The sequence below is a fragment of the Echinops telfairi genome, unplaced genomic scaffold (genome assembly GCF_000313985.2).
Source record: "Echinops telfairi isolate 266 unplaced genomic scaffold, ASM31398v2 ScPeMD7_7461;HRSCAF=8499, whole genome shotgun sequence".
Classification (NCBI taxonomy): domain Eukaryota; kingdom Metazoa; phylum Chordata; class Mammalia; order Afrosoricida; family Tenrecidae; genus Echinops; species Echinops telfairi.
The window spans coordinates 3,253,678-3,269,695 of record NW_022111361.1 but is presented as its reverse complement, the minus strand read 5'-3'; the positions used below and the strand labels follow the sequence as shown (position 1 = coordinate 3,269,695).

Genomic DNA, 16,018 nt, shown 5'->3' with positions numbered 1-16,018 from the left:
GTACAACAGCGCTGCAAAGAAGCAAGAGCAAAGAGGCTGACGCCCCCCTAGGAGAGTGCGCAGTGTGAACGTCTCAGCACACATTTATTCAGTGGTGAAAGCCAGTCTTTTAGAGAGGAATGCCGTGCAACTTTGTTGCAGACGCTCAAGGACATAAACGCAGAGTACTGGATCGGGCTGCTACCTAGCTGCACGTCCTCGCTGCAGAGCCCAGAGTGGGGCAGCGGGGTAAACAATGAGGGGAATCTCAGTAAACTGACTTTTGATGCGGGGCACGATCCTTTCTTCACTGTGTACACAGCTGTGTGGTGTGGACTTTAGTGCCGTAGTGGTTACAAGTTGAGCTGCTAACCACCAGGTCAGCAGCTCGAAACCAGTGCTGCTGCTCTGAAGGAGCAAGACAGGGCTTTCTACTCCCTTAAGGTTGCAGTCTCCAGAACTTACAGGGACCTCTACCCTGCCCTAAAGGGTCCCTATGAGTTGCATCCACTCGATGGTGTTTTAGACCTGCCCAGGGTCTCAGATACCAACAAATGGAGCTTCTACCCTTAGAGATGGGAAAAAATCCTGAGACTGCAAATTCATCCACGGGTTTGGGTTAGAGATCCAGAATGCGCAGACACACCCGGATAACGCAAACCCCGGAGTCCTGAAAACTTGAGCTGGAAGCCCAGACCCTTTACTTGCCAGAATGTGGGGCAAATTACACTCCTGCGATAGTTAGATAATCATGTCAATTTGGGTCTTGAAGGGGTGGAGTCTAGTCTGTCAATCATATCATAGTCGTTGGTGCCCCTGTGTGGGCATGGCCTTCTCCTGAGAACTCTGGGAACTCCTGTATTTCCCTCCTTGGAGAAGGGAGACACTTTCTCTGCTCACTCCCTGAAAGACGCTCTACTGACAAGACACATGGTGCTATGCCCTGGGAGCTGGATAAGCCACATGGACCTACCCTGATGCAACCAGACCTCTGGAGCCAGAGAAGCCTACCAGCACTGAGATGCTTACAACGCCACTGGATCCACAAGACTTCCAACCCACGGAGCTGTGATCCTCCTGTATTTGGCATCATTCCATGTATTTTGTGAGTCTGAAGAAGGCTTTATAAATTGGTATCAGACCTATGGGCTAATATCAGACTTATGGACTTGATCTGGACTGGGCCGAGACGTTTTCTCAATATTCAATTGCTCTTGTCTATAAACCTCTTTCTTATTCACATCTGGGTCTCGATGAATTTGTTTCTCTAGTCTACCTGGACTAACACACTCCCAGACTGTTTTCCCAGTGCAGCCAATCGCATTGCTACCGCGTCGAGCCTGGCTCCCGGTGGCCCACGTGTGCTTGACGTAAATGGATACTTGGGCCTTTCTTGGCTGTGATTTTGATGGAAGTGGATGGCCAGGCCTTTCCTTCATGATCCTCAGGGTGCATTCAAATGCCAGCCATGCATTTACCAGGAGAGCGTGAGCTGTCTGTACTGCCCGGGCAACGTCCAGGCCGACCAGGGCCATTTGAGTGCATGCTGCCCCCTCTTAGCCCTATAGAGTGCTGAGACTGCAAATCTGCAGAGGCAGACAGCCACAGCTTTCTCCTGATGACCCAGGGACCTCACCCGTGTGCAAATTACCAAGCACAGGGCAGGTGGCATTCGGTTTGTTAGATTTCCTTTCAGCCCTCCCTCATCCACTCATGACCAGTACCACCAGCTGGCACAGAGTGCGTTAGCGCCAACTCACGCTGCCCCGGGGGTGTCAGAGTAGCACTGCGCTCCACGGGATTTCCACATGGCTGGAGACGGTCGTGAGTGCCACCCTGGCCTGCCCTTCCACCCCCGCACTTTGCTTTTCCTCCTCTGCTGACCCACCTGCAGTGTCAGCAGTGACCGCCACAGACACCTTCCTGTCCAGCAGCAGCCTTGGCCCCCTCAATAGCCCTGCCAGGCTTTCTGAGGGAAGGAGCCACACGGAGGGAACACGCCCTTGTTCGACCCCCAGTGTCCAATACGGTGGCACAGTGCAGCGTTCCCGCCCCAAATGCCTCCTGACTGATTTCTCCGTCTATCAAGTGGCACAGCGCTGACCCTCCTGTGAGCAGTTTCCTCCGGACCTGAGGGAAGGGTCGTGGTGGGAGGAGATTGCTAATACGTGGCCATGGTTTTCGGTGAGCAAGTATATGACAAGAAAAACAAGGAAACAAGCAAACAAGAGAAGAGGTTGGCCATTGGAACTGACTAGCTTCAGGCCAGTGTTTGTTTGTTGTTTGTTTTTAAAGGGAGAGCCCTTAGATCTTGAGCTTCGTGCACGTCTACTGTGTCAGTCCCAGTTGACTTGAGAAACAAATCCAAAGACACTCGTGTGTAAAAGAGAACTTTATACCAAAGAGCAATTGAACATTGAGAAAACACCCCAGCAAAGTCCAGATCAAGTCCATAAGTCCGATACTAGCCCATATGTCCCATACTGGACCATAAATTCCTCTTCAGCCTCACGCAGCACATGCAATGATGCCGAAGGCAGGAGGATCACAGGCTGGTGGGTGGAGCGTCTTGTGGATCCAGTGGCAGTGGACGCATCTCCACATGGCTCCTCTGAGTGTCTCAATAGCAGGAAAGGGAAGGCAGAGAGTGGGTCCAGCCTCCAGTGAGCTATTTATCTCCATCGTGCCTCCAGATGAGGTCATCACGCTGCAAGTTGATTGACAGGGTAGATTCCATCCCTTCGGTCTCAGTACCCTCAAGTGGACAGGAGATGATGTCACTAGCACACCTACTGACCGGGACCCTGCTCAAGGCCGAAGGCTTTTCATTCTTCTTCCCTCGGGGAGTGCTGCCTCTCGCTTACGAAAATGGCAGCTGGTCAGCTGCGCCGTGTCTGCTGGAGGCCCCGGCGCTGACCCGGCAGGAGACAGGGTGCATGTGGCCAGGCTGCTTTCCAGTCATGCTCTTCCATGAGGAGTCTGCTAGATAGGGGGATCCCTCTCCGAGTGAAAGAAACCCATATCGTTTAGGACAAGAGGGGGTTGGAGTAGAGACCCAAAGCCTATCTGTAGACAATGGGACATCCCCCCGCAGAGGGGTCACAGGAAGGCATGAGTCAACCAGGGCGCAGTATAGCACTGATGAAACACATTCCTCCGGGTCCTTGAGGCTTCCTCACCCCCCACTATCATGACCCCAGTCCTGCCTTTCACTGCAGACTAGACCGGAGCTTGTGCACAGGTACAGATAAGAGCGACAACACATGGAATCCAGGAACAGGAATGGGAATGGTCATCCCAGGAGGGGAGCGGGAAGGTGGGGAGAGGTGGGGAGGAAGAGGGAACCAATCATAATGATCCACACATAACCCCACCCCAGGGGGATGAACAACAGAAACTGTGGGGGAAGGGAGACAATAGTTGGTGTAAGATATAAAAATAATAATAATTTATCAAGGGGTCATGAGGGTGGTGGGAGAGGAGGGAGGGAACAAAGAGGAGCTGATACCAAGGGCTCAAGTAGAAAGAAAAAGTTTTGAAAAGGACGATGGCAACATATGTACAAATATGCTGGATGCAATTGATGTGTGGCTTGCGTTAGGAGCTGTAAGAGCCCCCAATAACATGACCTTTTAATTAAGGGGGGGGAGGGCATAGCTGATTCCTTCACCCACCCACCCACCAGAAGGTGCCAGGCACCATGCCGTGCGAGTCGGGGCGAGGGGGGGAGCTGGGAAAGCTGACGAGCGATCTCTTAGGCTGAGTTCTTCCTCCGGCCTTCCCCAGCCCATTATTGTTCCTTCCTGTCTGTCCCCAAACTTTCTGAAGCCCCTCCTCGAGCCCCCAGCGTCCGCCCCGCAGCCTGAGTGACCTTCAGCATGTGTGCCATCCTGACATCTCCCCCCTGCCGAAAGCAACCAGAGACCTCCCCCCATGCCCTGCGCGTCCAGTTAAGAGTTCTTACCGTGGTTCCCGTGGGAGTGCTCCCGGTGGTGTAGTGGTCACAGGCCGGGCTGAGAGCCACGGGGTCGGCAGTTAGAATCCCCCAGCTGCCCTAAGGGTGGGGGGGAAACTGGGCTTTCTACTCTTAATAGTTACGGTCTCAGAAACCCACAGGGGCTCCGCTCCCTGCCATCAGCCTGGACTCCATGCCGACGTTTGGTTTAGTTGGACCATGGTTCCGAGGAGTCCCGGAGGTACGATGATTCAGCACTTGGCTGCCTGTGGTGATCAGACCTCCCTCGGCACCCCGGAGAAAAGTCCTGGTGATGGGCTTCTGGTAAAGATGCCAGCCGAGGAAGCCCTGCGGGGCAGTGCTACTCGAGCCAGAGCAGACTTACTCCAAGGTTGCTGTTGGTCTCTACCTGCCTCCAGTGATCTCTCTCTCTCTCTCTCTCTCTCTCTCTCTCGCTCTCGCTCTCGCTCTCGCTCTCGCTCTCTCTCTCGCTCTCACCTAGTTGTACCAATCTTCCTCCTATGTCACTTCTTTCTTCCCCAGGGACTTTCCCATCCTGCCTCTCTCAAACTCCTGGAATCAATCTCTCGCTCTCTCGCTCTCTCTCTCCCCCTCGCCCTCGCCCTCTCTCTCGCCCTCTCCCTCTCTCCTCCTCTGATCTCCAGTTATCCAGCCCCCAACTCTGTTCTCTTTTGGGATCTGGTTCACCTGCTTCTCTGACTGCCTGGCCATTGCTCTCCCTCCAGTCTGGTTTACACACCCTCACTGTACTTCGAACTCTCTCTCTAAATGTTCTGTAACGTCGGTCTCTTCCACTTGATGAAAAGACTTCTGAGGGTAGGGGTTTGTGTGCATTATTTCAGGGGTAGGGGTTCATGTGCATTATTTCTGGGGAGGGGTTTGTGTGCATTATTTCAGGGGTAAGGGTTCGTGTGCATTATTTGGGGGTAGGGGTTCGTGTGCATTATTTCGGGGTAGGGGTCCGTGTGCATTATTTGGGGGTAGGGGTTCGTGTGCATTATTTGGGGGTAGGGGTTCATGTGCATTATTTCGGGGTAGGGGTTCGTGTGCATTATTTCGGGGTAGGGGTTCGTGTGCATTATTTCGGCGGTAGAGGTTCATGTGCATTATTTTGGCGGTACTTTTGTCCCCAGGACTTAGTCTTGGTACCTGGAACATAGTTTCGTGGATAAAGAGCCACTAACGGGGCTGTGAATCCAATCCCCGCTTTTCCCATTTGTAATCAGCTCTGACACCAGCCACCCAGGTGACACTTTCTCCCTCAGATCCAAGCCACATGGAGCTCGAGAAGACCACACAAGTTAAGACACTCTGCCCTTGAGACTGCTGAATAGTCTGCGTGTGTGCGTGTGTGTGCGCGTGTGTGTGCGTGTGTGTGTGCGTGTGTGTGCGCGTGTGTGTGCGTGTGCGTGTGCGTGTGCGTGCGTGTGCGCGCGCCTGCTGTCCACACACTTGAACTGTCCCCAGCACCCCTTCTCAGGAGGGAGGCTGCAAGCTGCAGGTCTCCCTGGGACTCCTTCCCTTTCACCTTCTGGCACCTACTTCTCTTGGGTTCAAGAATCGCTCGACTAGCTCCCGGGTCTCATGAAACGCCTTAGACGTATGGCTAAAGGGTTGTCACTGCAAGATGATCCCAATCCAGAACAGCATGGGGCGAAACCGGGGGCCCCATCCTGCTGCTTCTGTGCCCTAAAAGGAGCAGATGACTGTGGGAGGCCGGCTTGGCTAGAGAAACAAATCCAGTGACACTCATGTATGTGTAAGAAAGAGCTTTAGATCAAGAAGTAATTGTCCATCAGACAAACATCCCAGCCCCATCCAGGTCATGCCCCTAAGTCCGACACTCGTCCATAAGCCCCCTTCAGACTCACAGGGCTGCACGCTGTGATGCAGAACGCAGGAAGACCACAGGCTCGTGGGTGCAGAGCCCTGTGGATCTAATGGCGGTGCACGCATCACAGGGCTCACGGCAGCCAGGGCCAGTCAGCAGGAAGGTGAAGGCAGAGGGAGTGAGAGAGGGGTTACCAGGCTCATCTTTGAGAAGGCCATGCCCAAAGGAGGTACCATCAGCTTGTGACAGGCTAGACCCCACCCCTGTACACACATACATGTCAAGCTCTTTCTTATACACTTATGAGGTCTATGAATCTGTTTCTCTAGTCCACCCAGACTGGCACATTAATGATTCTGGAAACGACCATGATACCTGATGTAGAAGGTCCAGTGTGTGCAGTGGGACCCCAGGGCGAGGGTGTCCTGCATGCAGGGTGGGTATGACTGTGCCCCGTCCCATCGGGGCTGCGGGTGGTAACAATCCTGGTGATAGCCATGGGCTGCCGCTCTTCTTTCTGGCAGCGTGGCCCCTCCTGCTCCGCTTTCCATCAGGCACGGCCTCTGTGCGGGAGGTGGGCCGTGTCGGGGTCAGTAGAATAACGAAGTACGTGAGGTGGGGAGATGGGCCGTGTCGGGGTCTTGGTAGAATAACAAAGGACTGTGCGGTGTGTCCAGACACGTTCACAGATGTGCTTCACCCACCGAGCCCGTTCGTTTTCTACACCCAGCCCGTCCAAGGGCCTTTGTCTCCTTGTCTCACTCGCTCTCTCAGTCACTAAGTCATTTAATTGGGGGCTTATATAGCTCTTATCACAACCCATCCGTCCATCCATTGTGTCAAGCACATTTGTACGTATGTTGCCATCATTATTTTCAAAACATTTTCTTTCTACCTGAGCCCTTGGTATCAGCTCCTCTTTTTCCCCCCTCCCTCCCACACCCTCCCTCATGAACCCTTGATAAGTTATAACTTATTATTTTAATATCTTACATCATCTGCTGTCTCCCTTCACCCACTTTTCTGTTGTCCATCCACCAGGGAGGGGGTTATATGTATGTAGATCATTGTGATCGGTTTCCCCTCTCCTCCCACCCCGCCTCCCCTGCCACCTTCCCCTTCCCCTCCTGGTATCGCTACTCTCATTATTGGTCCTGAGGGGTTGATCTGTCCTGGATTCCCTGTTTCCAGCTCTGATCTGTGCCCGTGTGCATGCCCTGGTCTAGCCGGATGTGTAAGGGAGAACTGGGATCATGATGGTGGGGTGTGGGGAGAGAAGCTCTAAAGAACTAGAGGGAAGTTGTAAGTTTCATCAGTGTTATAATGCACCCTGATGGCTCGTCTCTTCCTTGTGTAAGGGGATGTCCAGTTGTCTACAGATGGGCTTTGGGTCTCCACTCTGCGCCCACTTCCCCTCCTTGGCATCAGCATGATTGTTTGTTTGGGGTCTGTCTTTTGCAGACAGGTTGATCTTGATGGTGTTCCAAATCACCCCAGTCAAACCAGTAACGGCCTCTCCCTTTGCTTCCTCCACATGCCTTCTGCAGACGAGAAGCCCCAAGCCGTCGCACAGCCCCCAGCCTCCTAGCCTGGGCGACCCCATCGAGCATTTGTCAGAGGCGTCCGGCGACTCCTTGGAAGCCATGTCCGAGGGGGAGTCTCCGAGCCCCTTTTCCCGGGGCAGCCGGACACGAGCCAGCCTCCCAGTGGTGAGGTCGACCAACCAGACGAAAGAAAGGTCTCTGGGTAAGTTTCCTCGCCACTCCATTCCTGCACGCGGATATGGGTTCATTCCATCCTGGTCTGTAAAAAATAAGAAGGATTAAAATGACTAAGTAATAGTAGTAATAGAGCAAACGCAAGGTGGGTGGGACTCCCAGAGGCACCGAGGAGGACTGTGGAGGGACCAGGCTTGCCCCAGCTGGCTCGGGGCTCAGTCCGTTCCGAACTTGGCCGGACAACCTAAGTGTCCAGGCTGGTGAAGCAGTTGCCGGGGAGTCTCTCCCGACCCTGGCCCCGTGCGGGTCAGCTAGAGCTGTGCTCCAGGGTCTCGGGGGCTCGTTCTGACGAAGAAGGTGCCCAGGCCTTTCTTCTGAGGGATGGTTAGGTTTCTTGGGTGGGAAACACCTTGGTTCTTGGCCTCGCACGAGAAAGAATTCATGCCGAAGCCTGGTTGGTGATCCAAGTAGGTTTGTGTAAAAGGACGGAAGAAGTTTCAGGTTTTACAGTCACTGAACATGGGCAGCGTGCAGTACGGCACCCATACACGTGGTGGCCTGAGGCTAAAGAGACCACAGTTTGGCCCAGCGCAAGGGGGAGAAGCAACCCAAGGGCTGATGGTCTTAAGGTCCCTGTCTATGGGGCCTTCGGCTAAGAGGTGTGGTCAAAGGTATTGGTTGACCCCATTGGCTGAATTAAGCCCACCTGGCGTAGTTTGGGCTTGAGTGGGTGCATGCCCCTTAGCTTTTATTGGGTGGCTGAGTCTCCCCTGATTCTCTTCCAACGTTCTGTATGGGGGCCTCCAGGCATGGTGAGGGACAGCCCTGGTCCCTGTCTCTAGCTACCTAACGGTACCTCTGAGTGTTACCCGATTGCAATCCCCGCCCCAGCCATCACCAAGAATTCCATCTGTGGCGCCTCCTTGTGGACTCAAATATCCAAACTCACAGGTAGCAGCCCAGCTCCTAAGCCTTTTGCACCAACTCCCCAGGGACACCCCCACTAGGCTGGCACTTTTCTGACCCGCCAGAGGAGACCTGTGCTCCCCAGCGCCTGCTGGCACTTGAAGCAAGCCACCCAGGAGCCTGCCAAGGAGTGGAATCTCTCCTTTGTGCTTTGCAGGAAGTGAGCGAGGTCCAGGTCCCTGAAGAGATAGCCTCTTCTTGGCAAAAAAAAGATGAGAAGGAAGGGTGTAGGGTGGCAGCCCCTCCCCCATACCTGGGGAGCACTGTGCAAGTCGGATAATGGATCCTTTGTCTCCAAGGCAGGAATTCCCCCCACCCCCCACCCCCACCCCTCTATCCACCAAAAGCGTCTGGCAGAGCAAGTAGATGCTTGCTGGGCTCAGGAACCCACTCTGGGCAGAGAGGCTGCCGGAGGAGGTGATGGGCCTTGGCCCAAACACCCCATTCTGGGAGCTCACACCTCTCTCTCTCTCTTTCTCTGGCAAACTCTGAGTCTTCGCAGGTTAAAAAACGGGGATCCTGAGGTGTTTATTCTTCCAGCTCCGTGAGGGGGCTTTGGTGCATTTGGTTTTTCATCCACAGAAGGAAATTAAAGGCGTGCTGGGATGGGGGTGAGTGGGTGGGGGGTGAGTTAGAAGTTTGCCAAAGCGCAGGGAGCAGCAGCCATCCCAGAGAATGCGGCTGGTGCCAGGCCAGCAGGTGGGCACTGCCCCCCCCCAACTGCCTCTCTGTGGAATGCCCCCCCACCCGCGCTCGCACCTAGTCCTAGGGTTCAGTTGCACCGAGATGGAAATGGGAAAGTGTGAGTCATGGAGAATCTGAACTCACTCCGGGTCCTGCTCAGCCTTGTTGTGGCAGGAGGGGAAAATCCCTGGGCTGGGTTTTCCTTAACTTAAAACTCCCTTTGCCCACCTAGCTGGCTCCCCAGAGGGTCAGGGCATGCACAGTGGGTGTCCAGAGCACACTATGGTGGCCAGGTGCCCCAGACCTCAGAGGTTGTCCATTTCTAGAGACTTCGGGCTGTGGCCTCTGCACCCCAGCCTGTAAAAAGCCCGGTTTAGCTGTCTTGGGGGATTTGTAGGTTGTTGCTCCGTCTTAATCCACAGAACATTAATAAGCTACCTCCCCACCCCACCCTGGCAAAACCTGTTGATTCTGTTTTCCTTTCAAACTTTTTTAAAAAGCATTTTATTAGGGGCTCATATAGCTCTTATCACAATCCATTCATCCATCCATTGTGTCAGGCACATTTGAACATGTGTTGCCATCATCATTTTCAAAACATTTTCTTTCTACTTGAGCCCTTGGTATCAGCTCATTTTTTCCCTTCTCTCCCCCACCCTCCCTCCCTTATGAGCCCTTGATAATTTATAAATTATTTTTTCATGTCTTACACTGACCAATGTCTCCCTTCATCCACTTTTCTGCTTTCTGTCCCCCAGGGAGGGGGTTATATGTAGATCCTTGTGATCAGTTCCCCCTTTCTCCCCCCACCTTCCCCTTCCCCTCCTGGTATTGTTACTCTCATTATTGGTCCTGAGGGGTTTTTCTGTCCTGGATTCCCTGTATTTCTAGCTCTTTTCTGTAGCCGTGTACATGCTCTGGTCTAGCCGGATTCGTAAGGTAGAATTGGGGTCCTGATAGTGGGGAAGAGGAAGCATTAAAGAACTAGAGGGAAGTTGTATGTTTCATCGGTGCTACACTGCACCCTGACTGGCTCATCTCCTCTCTGCGACCCTTCTGTAAGGGGATGTCCAGTTGCCTTCAGATGGGCTTTGGGTGTCCACACCGCCCTCCCCTCATTCACATCGATATGATTTTCTTGTTCTGGGTCTTTGATGTCGGATACCTGATGTCCTGGGTCTCGCTCATCCTGGGCTCTCCACGAATTTTTGTTTTTAAAAACAATCGCACTGGAACGTTCTGCACTGCAATGATGGAGGTTTCTGGCTCCCACTGGCATTTTGCCTTGGTGGCGAGTGCTGTCTTGGCCTCTCCCCCATGCTGCGAGACGCCCCAGGAACGTCAGGTCCCACGCTGCGTGTACACCCCACCCACCCCCCGCCTGGAGATATCTGCCGAGGGTGAGTGGGGACAGCCGGGCGGGGAGCCTACCCTCCCAGCCACTCAGGGTTCCTCACCCTGAGACCCTGCCAGCTGAGACAGGGCTGGGTGCGTCCCGGGTACCCTGAAATGCCGAGGGCGAGGCTGCACTAAGGGGTGTCGGCAGGCCCCTCCCACGGCCCCTGGAATACGCTAACCTCCTCTGCCTTCAGGCAGCTTGAGCCTGGGGACCAAGGAGCCCACACAATGATCTTTTTTTTCCCACCTAAACAGTCCACCCTGTGGACATGCTGGGAACATGCTTAGGGGGCTGGGAGGAAAGAGGGAGGCTGAGCACAGCATGTTTATCAGAGGCTCATGCATGCGTGAGAGAACATTGACAACAGCCAGCTGTTAGGAGCAGGGCTAAGTTATGTGGAAGGAGCCCTGGTGGGCTGGGAATAACAAGGTAAGCAGTTCAGAACTGCCAGCCGCTCCGAGCCTCATGCTGTTGCGAAGCTTGCGTCTGCTGGAAGCAGTTCTAGAACGCCCTGCAGGGTCGGTCTGATTTGGAATCCACTGAGGCTGTGAGTTCGATTCCTGGATTAGAGCCCCTGTCCTGTTGAGTCAGTATTACCCTGGCGACCCTGAGGGTGTCGGAGTAGAACTGTGCTCTATGGAGTTTTCAGTGGCTGATTTTTCTCATGCGTGGTTGGTGGTTCGAAACCGTCAGCCGCTCCCTGGGAGAAAGATGAGATGTTCTACTCTATAAAGCAGTGGTTCTCAACCTTCCTAATGTTGCAACCCTTTGATACAGTTCCTGATGTTATGGTGACCCGCCAGCCATAAAATTACTTTCATTGCTACTCCTTCACTGTCATTTTGCTACTATGATAAATCGGGCGACCTCAGTGAAAGGGTCGTTTGACCCCCCCAAAGGGGTCGAGACCCACTGGTTGAGAACCGCTGCCGTAAAAGCTCACAGCCTCAGACACCCAGAGGAAGCTCCACTGTCTTCTGCAGGGTCACCAGGCGTCAGAACTGACCTGACATCCGTGCATCAAGTCACAGGTGTCAGGAGAAGTGTGTCCCTCGTAGGCCGGACCCCTGCCAAACCCCAAGCAAAGCCAAACCCCAAAGACCCACTGCCATCAAGCAGATCCCGATGCTGTGAGACAGAGTAGAATTGCCCCCTTTGAGCTTCCAAGCCTGGAACTCTTTATGGGAGCAGACAGCCTCATCTTGCTCCCACCGAGCAGTGTAGTCGGTTCGAACCACTGACCCTGCAAAAGCTGTGCGGGTGACGGAGCAGAATGCCTGCCTTGTTCACTGTGCCCCCAGGGCTGCTTTGGGAGAACTGCAGGCAAGGCAAGGGCAGTCAGCAGTATGCAAGCCCCTTCCAGTACCGGTGGCCAATTGGCAGCTCTCGGCAACTCGTGGAGCTCAGTGGGCTCTGACTTGTAATATCGCCAGATTCCAGCGCCCTTCCATGTCTCCGTCTTTACCTCTACAACCCCACCCATCCTGAGCCCCTCAGAAATCCCCCCTGCCCTGTGTCGCTTCTGCCGTCGCCCCTCCCCTCCCATCTTCAGGGCAAGCAGGGGCCATCAGGAGGGAGGCAGCCGAGAGGCTACGTGCAAAACCTCTTTCCGGGACAGTTGGGTTTGGGAAGTCATGTCCGTGGAAAAAACCGAAGAGTGTCCCGCTGATGTTCGGTCTGGCGTCTTAATGATGGAATCGGAATCGTGTTCCTTTTCATCCTGGTGCTGGCTTGTAGATGCCTGTCTGGAATGTGACCAGGGCCAGGCCTGGTGTCTGGCTGCTCCCCAGTCGGCCTTCGGGGAAAGGGTAGCCACAAGATGTCCCCACCCCCTCCTCTGTGCCCTCAGGAATTTGGAAATAGAACCCATGTGAAAACAATAACAACAGCAGCCGCCTCCTTCTGAGTGCAGCCGGAGTCCTTTGTGGGACACGTTCTGAACAGTAAGGTTAGAACAGACCACCCCACCCCACCCCGCGTCTCAGCCCGCCGCCAGAGGCCTCGCCGTCTCTGACACACGTGGACGCTCGAGTCACACCAAGCGAGCACATTTGGGACAAGAGGGCCTTCAGACAGATGGGAAGAACGTCCCCAACTTGGTGACTCAGTGGCTCACTCCACCCTTCTGTTCCAGGGGGACCAGTAGCAATGATCACTCCCACCCTGAAAGGGGCTGGAGGAAAGGAGGGAACAAAAGGGTTGCGAAATCTGCCACGCGCTCCGTTCAAGCCTGGGCAGGAGGTGAGAGCAAAGGGTTCAGGAAGTGGCCATCCCCAAAGGGGAAAGCCAAGACCGTTTGGGGACAAAGAGTGCAAGGCTAGTTGCTCAGGTTGTTGGAAGCAAACGAGTAAATGTCAGGCACATGCAATGAAGCACACCTGCCCCCTCAGTCGTTGGCTGTTTTGTTATTTGACAGTTCAGATTTCTGGAAACCAACGGAAGAAACAAATCTGCGGCCCAACTCTCTTGTCCATTAGTGCCCTTTGTCTGGAAGTGATGGATGCTGAGGTGTGAGGCGAGGGTCACACGGCTGTGATGCATCCGGCTATGTGTCAACATTGTTTGGGGCCACGATTCTTGTGTGAGGCAGGGTTCTCTAGAGCAATGAGACCCGGGCACTTTGATTATATATAGAAGAAGATAAGTTTATACAGCAAGAAGGAATGTAACAGCTAATTAGTCCACACGGAAGTACAGAGGGTTCACTTCAACTCACTTCCGTACAGAAGCTAATATACTGGAAGTCCTTCAACTCACTTGGGCTGCTGGGTCCAAGGTCAAGGAACCAGACAGCAGATTACTCCCTGGGGCAAGGCAAGTAGAGTCTGCCCACAGCCAGCAAACAGCAGTAAGTAGCTCGGTACCTTCACGAAGCAGGCCCAGATGTGATAGCTTATGCAAGCAATGCAAGACAATGGAATCCACCAGCCTCACGCTCAAGGGATGCATGTACCAGCAGCATGGCAGAGCAGGTCCCAAAGGAGCCTCAAGCTCACGCTCTAGCTCTTGGCCCATGGTTGGCTGTCCCACAGGTAGGGCAGCACACAGGTTGAGGCAGAGAACTAGCTAAAGCAGCAACATGCTTCTCCGATCACCAGGGAGCAAGAGAGAAAGGGTGGGTCTTGCAGAGCCATTTATATCGTTGCCCTCGAATCAAATTGCAACCTGATGAATCCCCATGTTCCTGTTGGTCAGGTTGGCACAATAAACCTAGCTATCACAAGTCTCAAAAGCTGACAAGGGTGCAGTGATGTAATTCGGAAGTGATGTAATGATGTGATGTGGCAGTTGTATGATGATGTAACGAGGGAGTTGCATAAGGATGCAGTCACCCGCCATTATGTCTTCTGATGTAGTCACCTTCCATTCTCAAATAGCATGAACTTTGGGGTATTTTGGGGACCTAACCCTGTGGATGAGCGAGGTCATCCTTATGTTGTGCTATCAAGCAAATGACACGTTTGCCAAATTTGCCTTCCTGGACGCTGGTAAGGGTTGAAAATGTAGTATTACAAAAATGGGACTTTATGGGAGAGAGTTTGGTAGTAAATAGATTTGGGCTGCAGCCTGAAGGTGGGTGGCATTTTCTTGTTTGTTTGGCATCAGAAGCGCATTCCACTTACACGGCTGGGCTGGGTGGCACTGGTGGATGGGCTCCCATCATCCACGCCTAGCTCTCCCAGGTGTGACTTCTGCTACTGCTGAAGCGAGGCCGCAGACTCATTGTGGGCTATCCATGCACAGGGCTCTGGACTCGGGCAGTGAGTTCATTATGGACGCCTTCACGTTTTCCTTAGTTTCACCCAAGGGATGAACCTTGACTGAGTTGAGTCTGGGTGTTGTTCTAGGTGCCATCGAGTCGGTTCTGACCCAGAGCGACCTTATACACAACAGAACGAAACAATGCCTGGTCGTGCACCATGTTCACATTGCTCTTAGGCTCGAGCCCGTTGTTGCAGCTGCTGTGTCAGTCCAGCTCCTGAGAGCCTTCCTCTTCTTCAGTGCCCCGTACTTCAGCAAGAATGATGTCCTTCCCCAGGTACTGGTCTTTTGACAGCATGGCCCAAGCATGTGAGAGGAAGTTTCACCATCCCTGCCTCTAAGGACCACTCCAGCCGTACTTCTTCCAAGACAGATTGATTTATCCTCTTAGCTGTTTATGGTAACGTTCGATAGTCTTTCTCCAGCGCGCAATTTAGATTCATTGAGTCTTCTTCAGTCGTCCTTATTCAGTGTCCAATTGTCACATGCGTATGAGGCCATGGAAAATAATACGGCTTGGGTCAGGCACACTTTAGTCTTCAAAGCAATATCCTTGGTCTTCAGTGCTCTAAAGAGGTCTTGTGCAGCAGATTTACCTAATGCATCTTCTGATCTCTTGACTTGCTTCCATGAGTGTTGATTATGGATCCAAGCAAGACAAAATCCTTGACAACGCCAACCTCTTCTCCACGTATCATTTCTGTTGGCCCAGTTATGAGGATTTGGGTCTTCTTTACATTTGGTTGTCAACAATACCGGAGACTGTCATCCTGGATGTTCATCAGCAAGTGCTTCAAGCCCTCCTCACTTACAGCACCAAGGTTGTGCCATCTGCATCCTGTGTATTACTTCCCAGCAGTCCTTGCAGCTTCCTGGGAGAGGCAACGGTTAAGCAGCTTTAGCCACACGTATCCAGTGTAGCACGAAGCCTACTGATAGTTGAATGGGTTTTGTAGCCAGTTCCTGCATAGTGATAATCCAGCCTGGGGGTTCTGAAAGTCCATTTAATAAGTGAACTTTCCCTTAAATTATCTGGTGTCAGCAACAGAACCCTGGCCAATATAAGAGGTGCATTTGTCACAAATTGTAGTGTGTTTGCTCTGCTTGTTTCCAAAAAACATGACCAGGGCCTGTAGGTGTGCAGACTGTTGGCTCTAAGAAGCGGGGCGAGGTCCTAGTGACTTCCATCAGCTCCATGGAAGTCTAGGGTTGGGTGGGGGGGTCTCTGCTGCTAACATTTCACCTTCATTGGAGAAAACAAATTGATGAACAGTGCTATAAAAATCACATGAAAACTGGGAACATGTTCTCGATACAATAAGAATCATACTTTGATATGGCTTTGGTTGGCCCAATGAGTACCTCTTATTTGTTTTTTTCCCCCTAAATCAAGTGAAAGCCATCCTGGAAAAGCACCATAGTTTTTGTCAGCTAGATCCGTCTTTAATTATAAAATGGACTTGGGGCTCGGAACTGACCATTAAAGGGACATTTAGAGAAATCCTTTGACGTAGTGATGCATGTCCTTGTGATGCAATCCACCATCCCTGGTTGGCCCTTTATCTGCTTGAATCATCAGATAGGAAATCTCTGGGGAAAAGGGCACACTTGCCCAAGCTCACCGCTTGGCTTCTGGTTCGCCTGTAAGAAGAAAGGCAAAAGATTGTGCAGACTCATGGCTTGTTTATGTGGTTCCTCAGATA

The 16,018-nt window shown here is 52.9% G+C and overlaps 1 protein-coding gene across 2 annotated transcripts in view; it reads left to right on the top strand.

Moving 5' to 3' along the window:
• Nucleotides 1–16,018, top strand: part of KIAA1217 (KIAA1217 ortholog) — a 384,056-nt gene that overhangs the window by 177,557 nt on the left and 190,481 nt on the right. For both annotated transcript variants that reach the window (XM_030888347.2, XM_045283522.1), the window contains one exon: nt 7,334–7,532. In XM_030888347.2, coding sequence (XP_030744207.2) covers nt 7,334–7,532 — 199 coding nt within the window. The remainder of the gene's footprint in view (nt 1–7,333; nt 7,533–16,018) is intronic.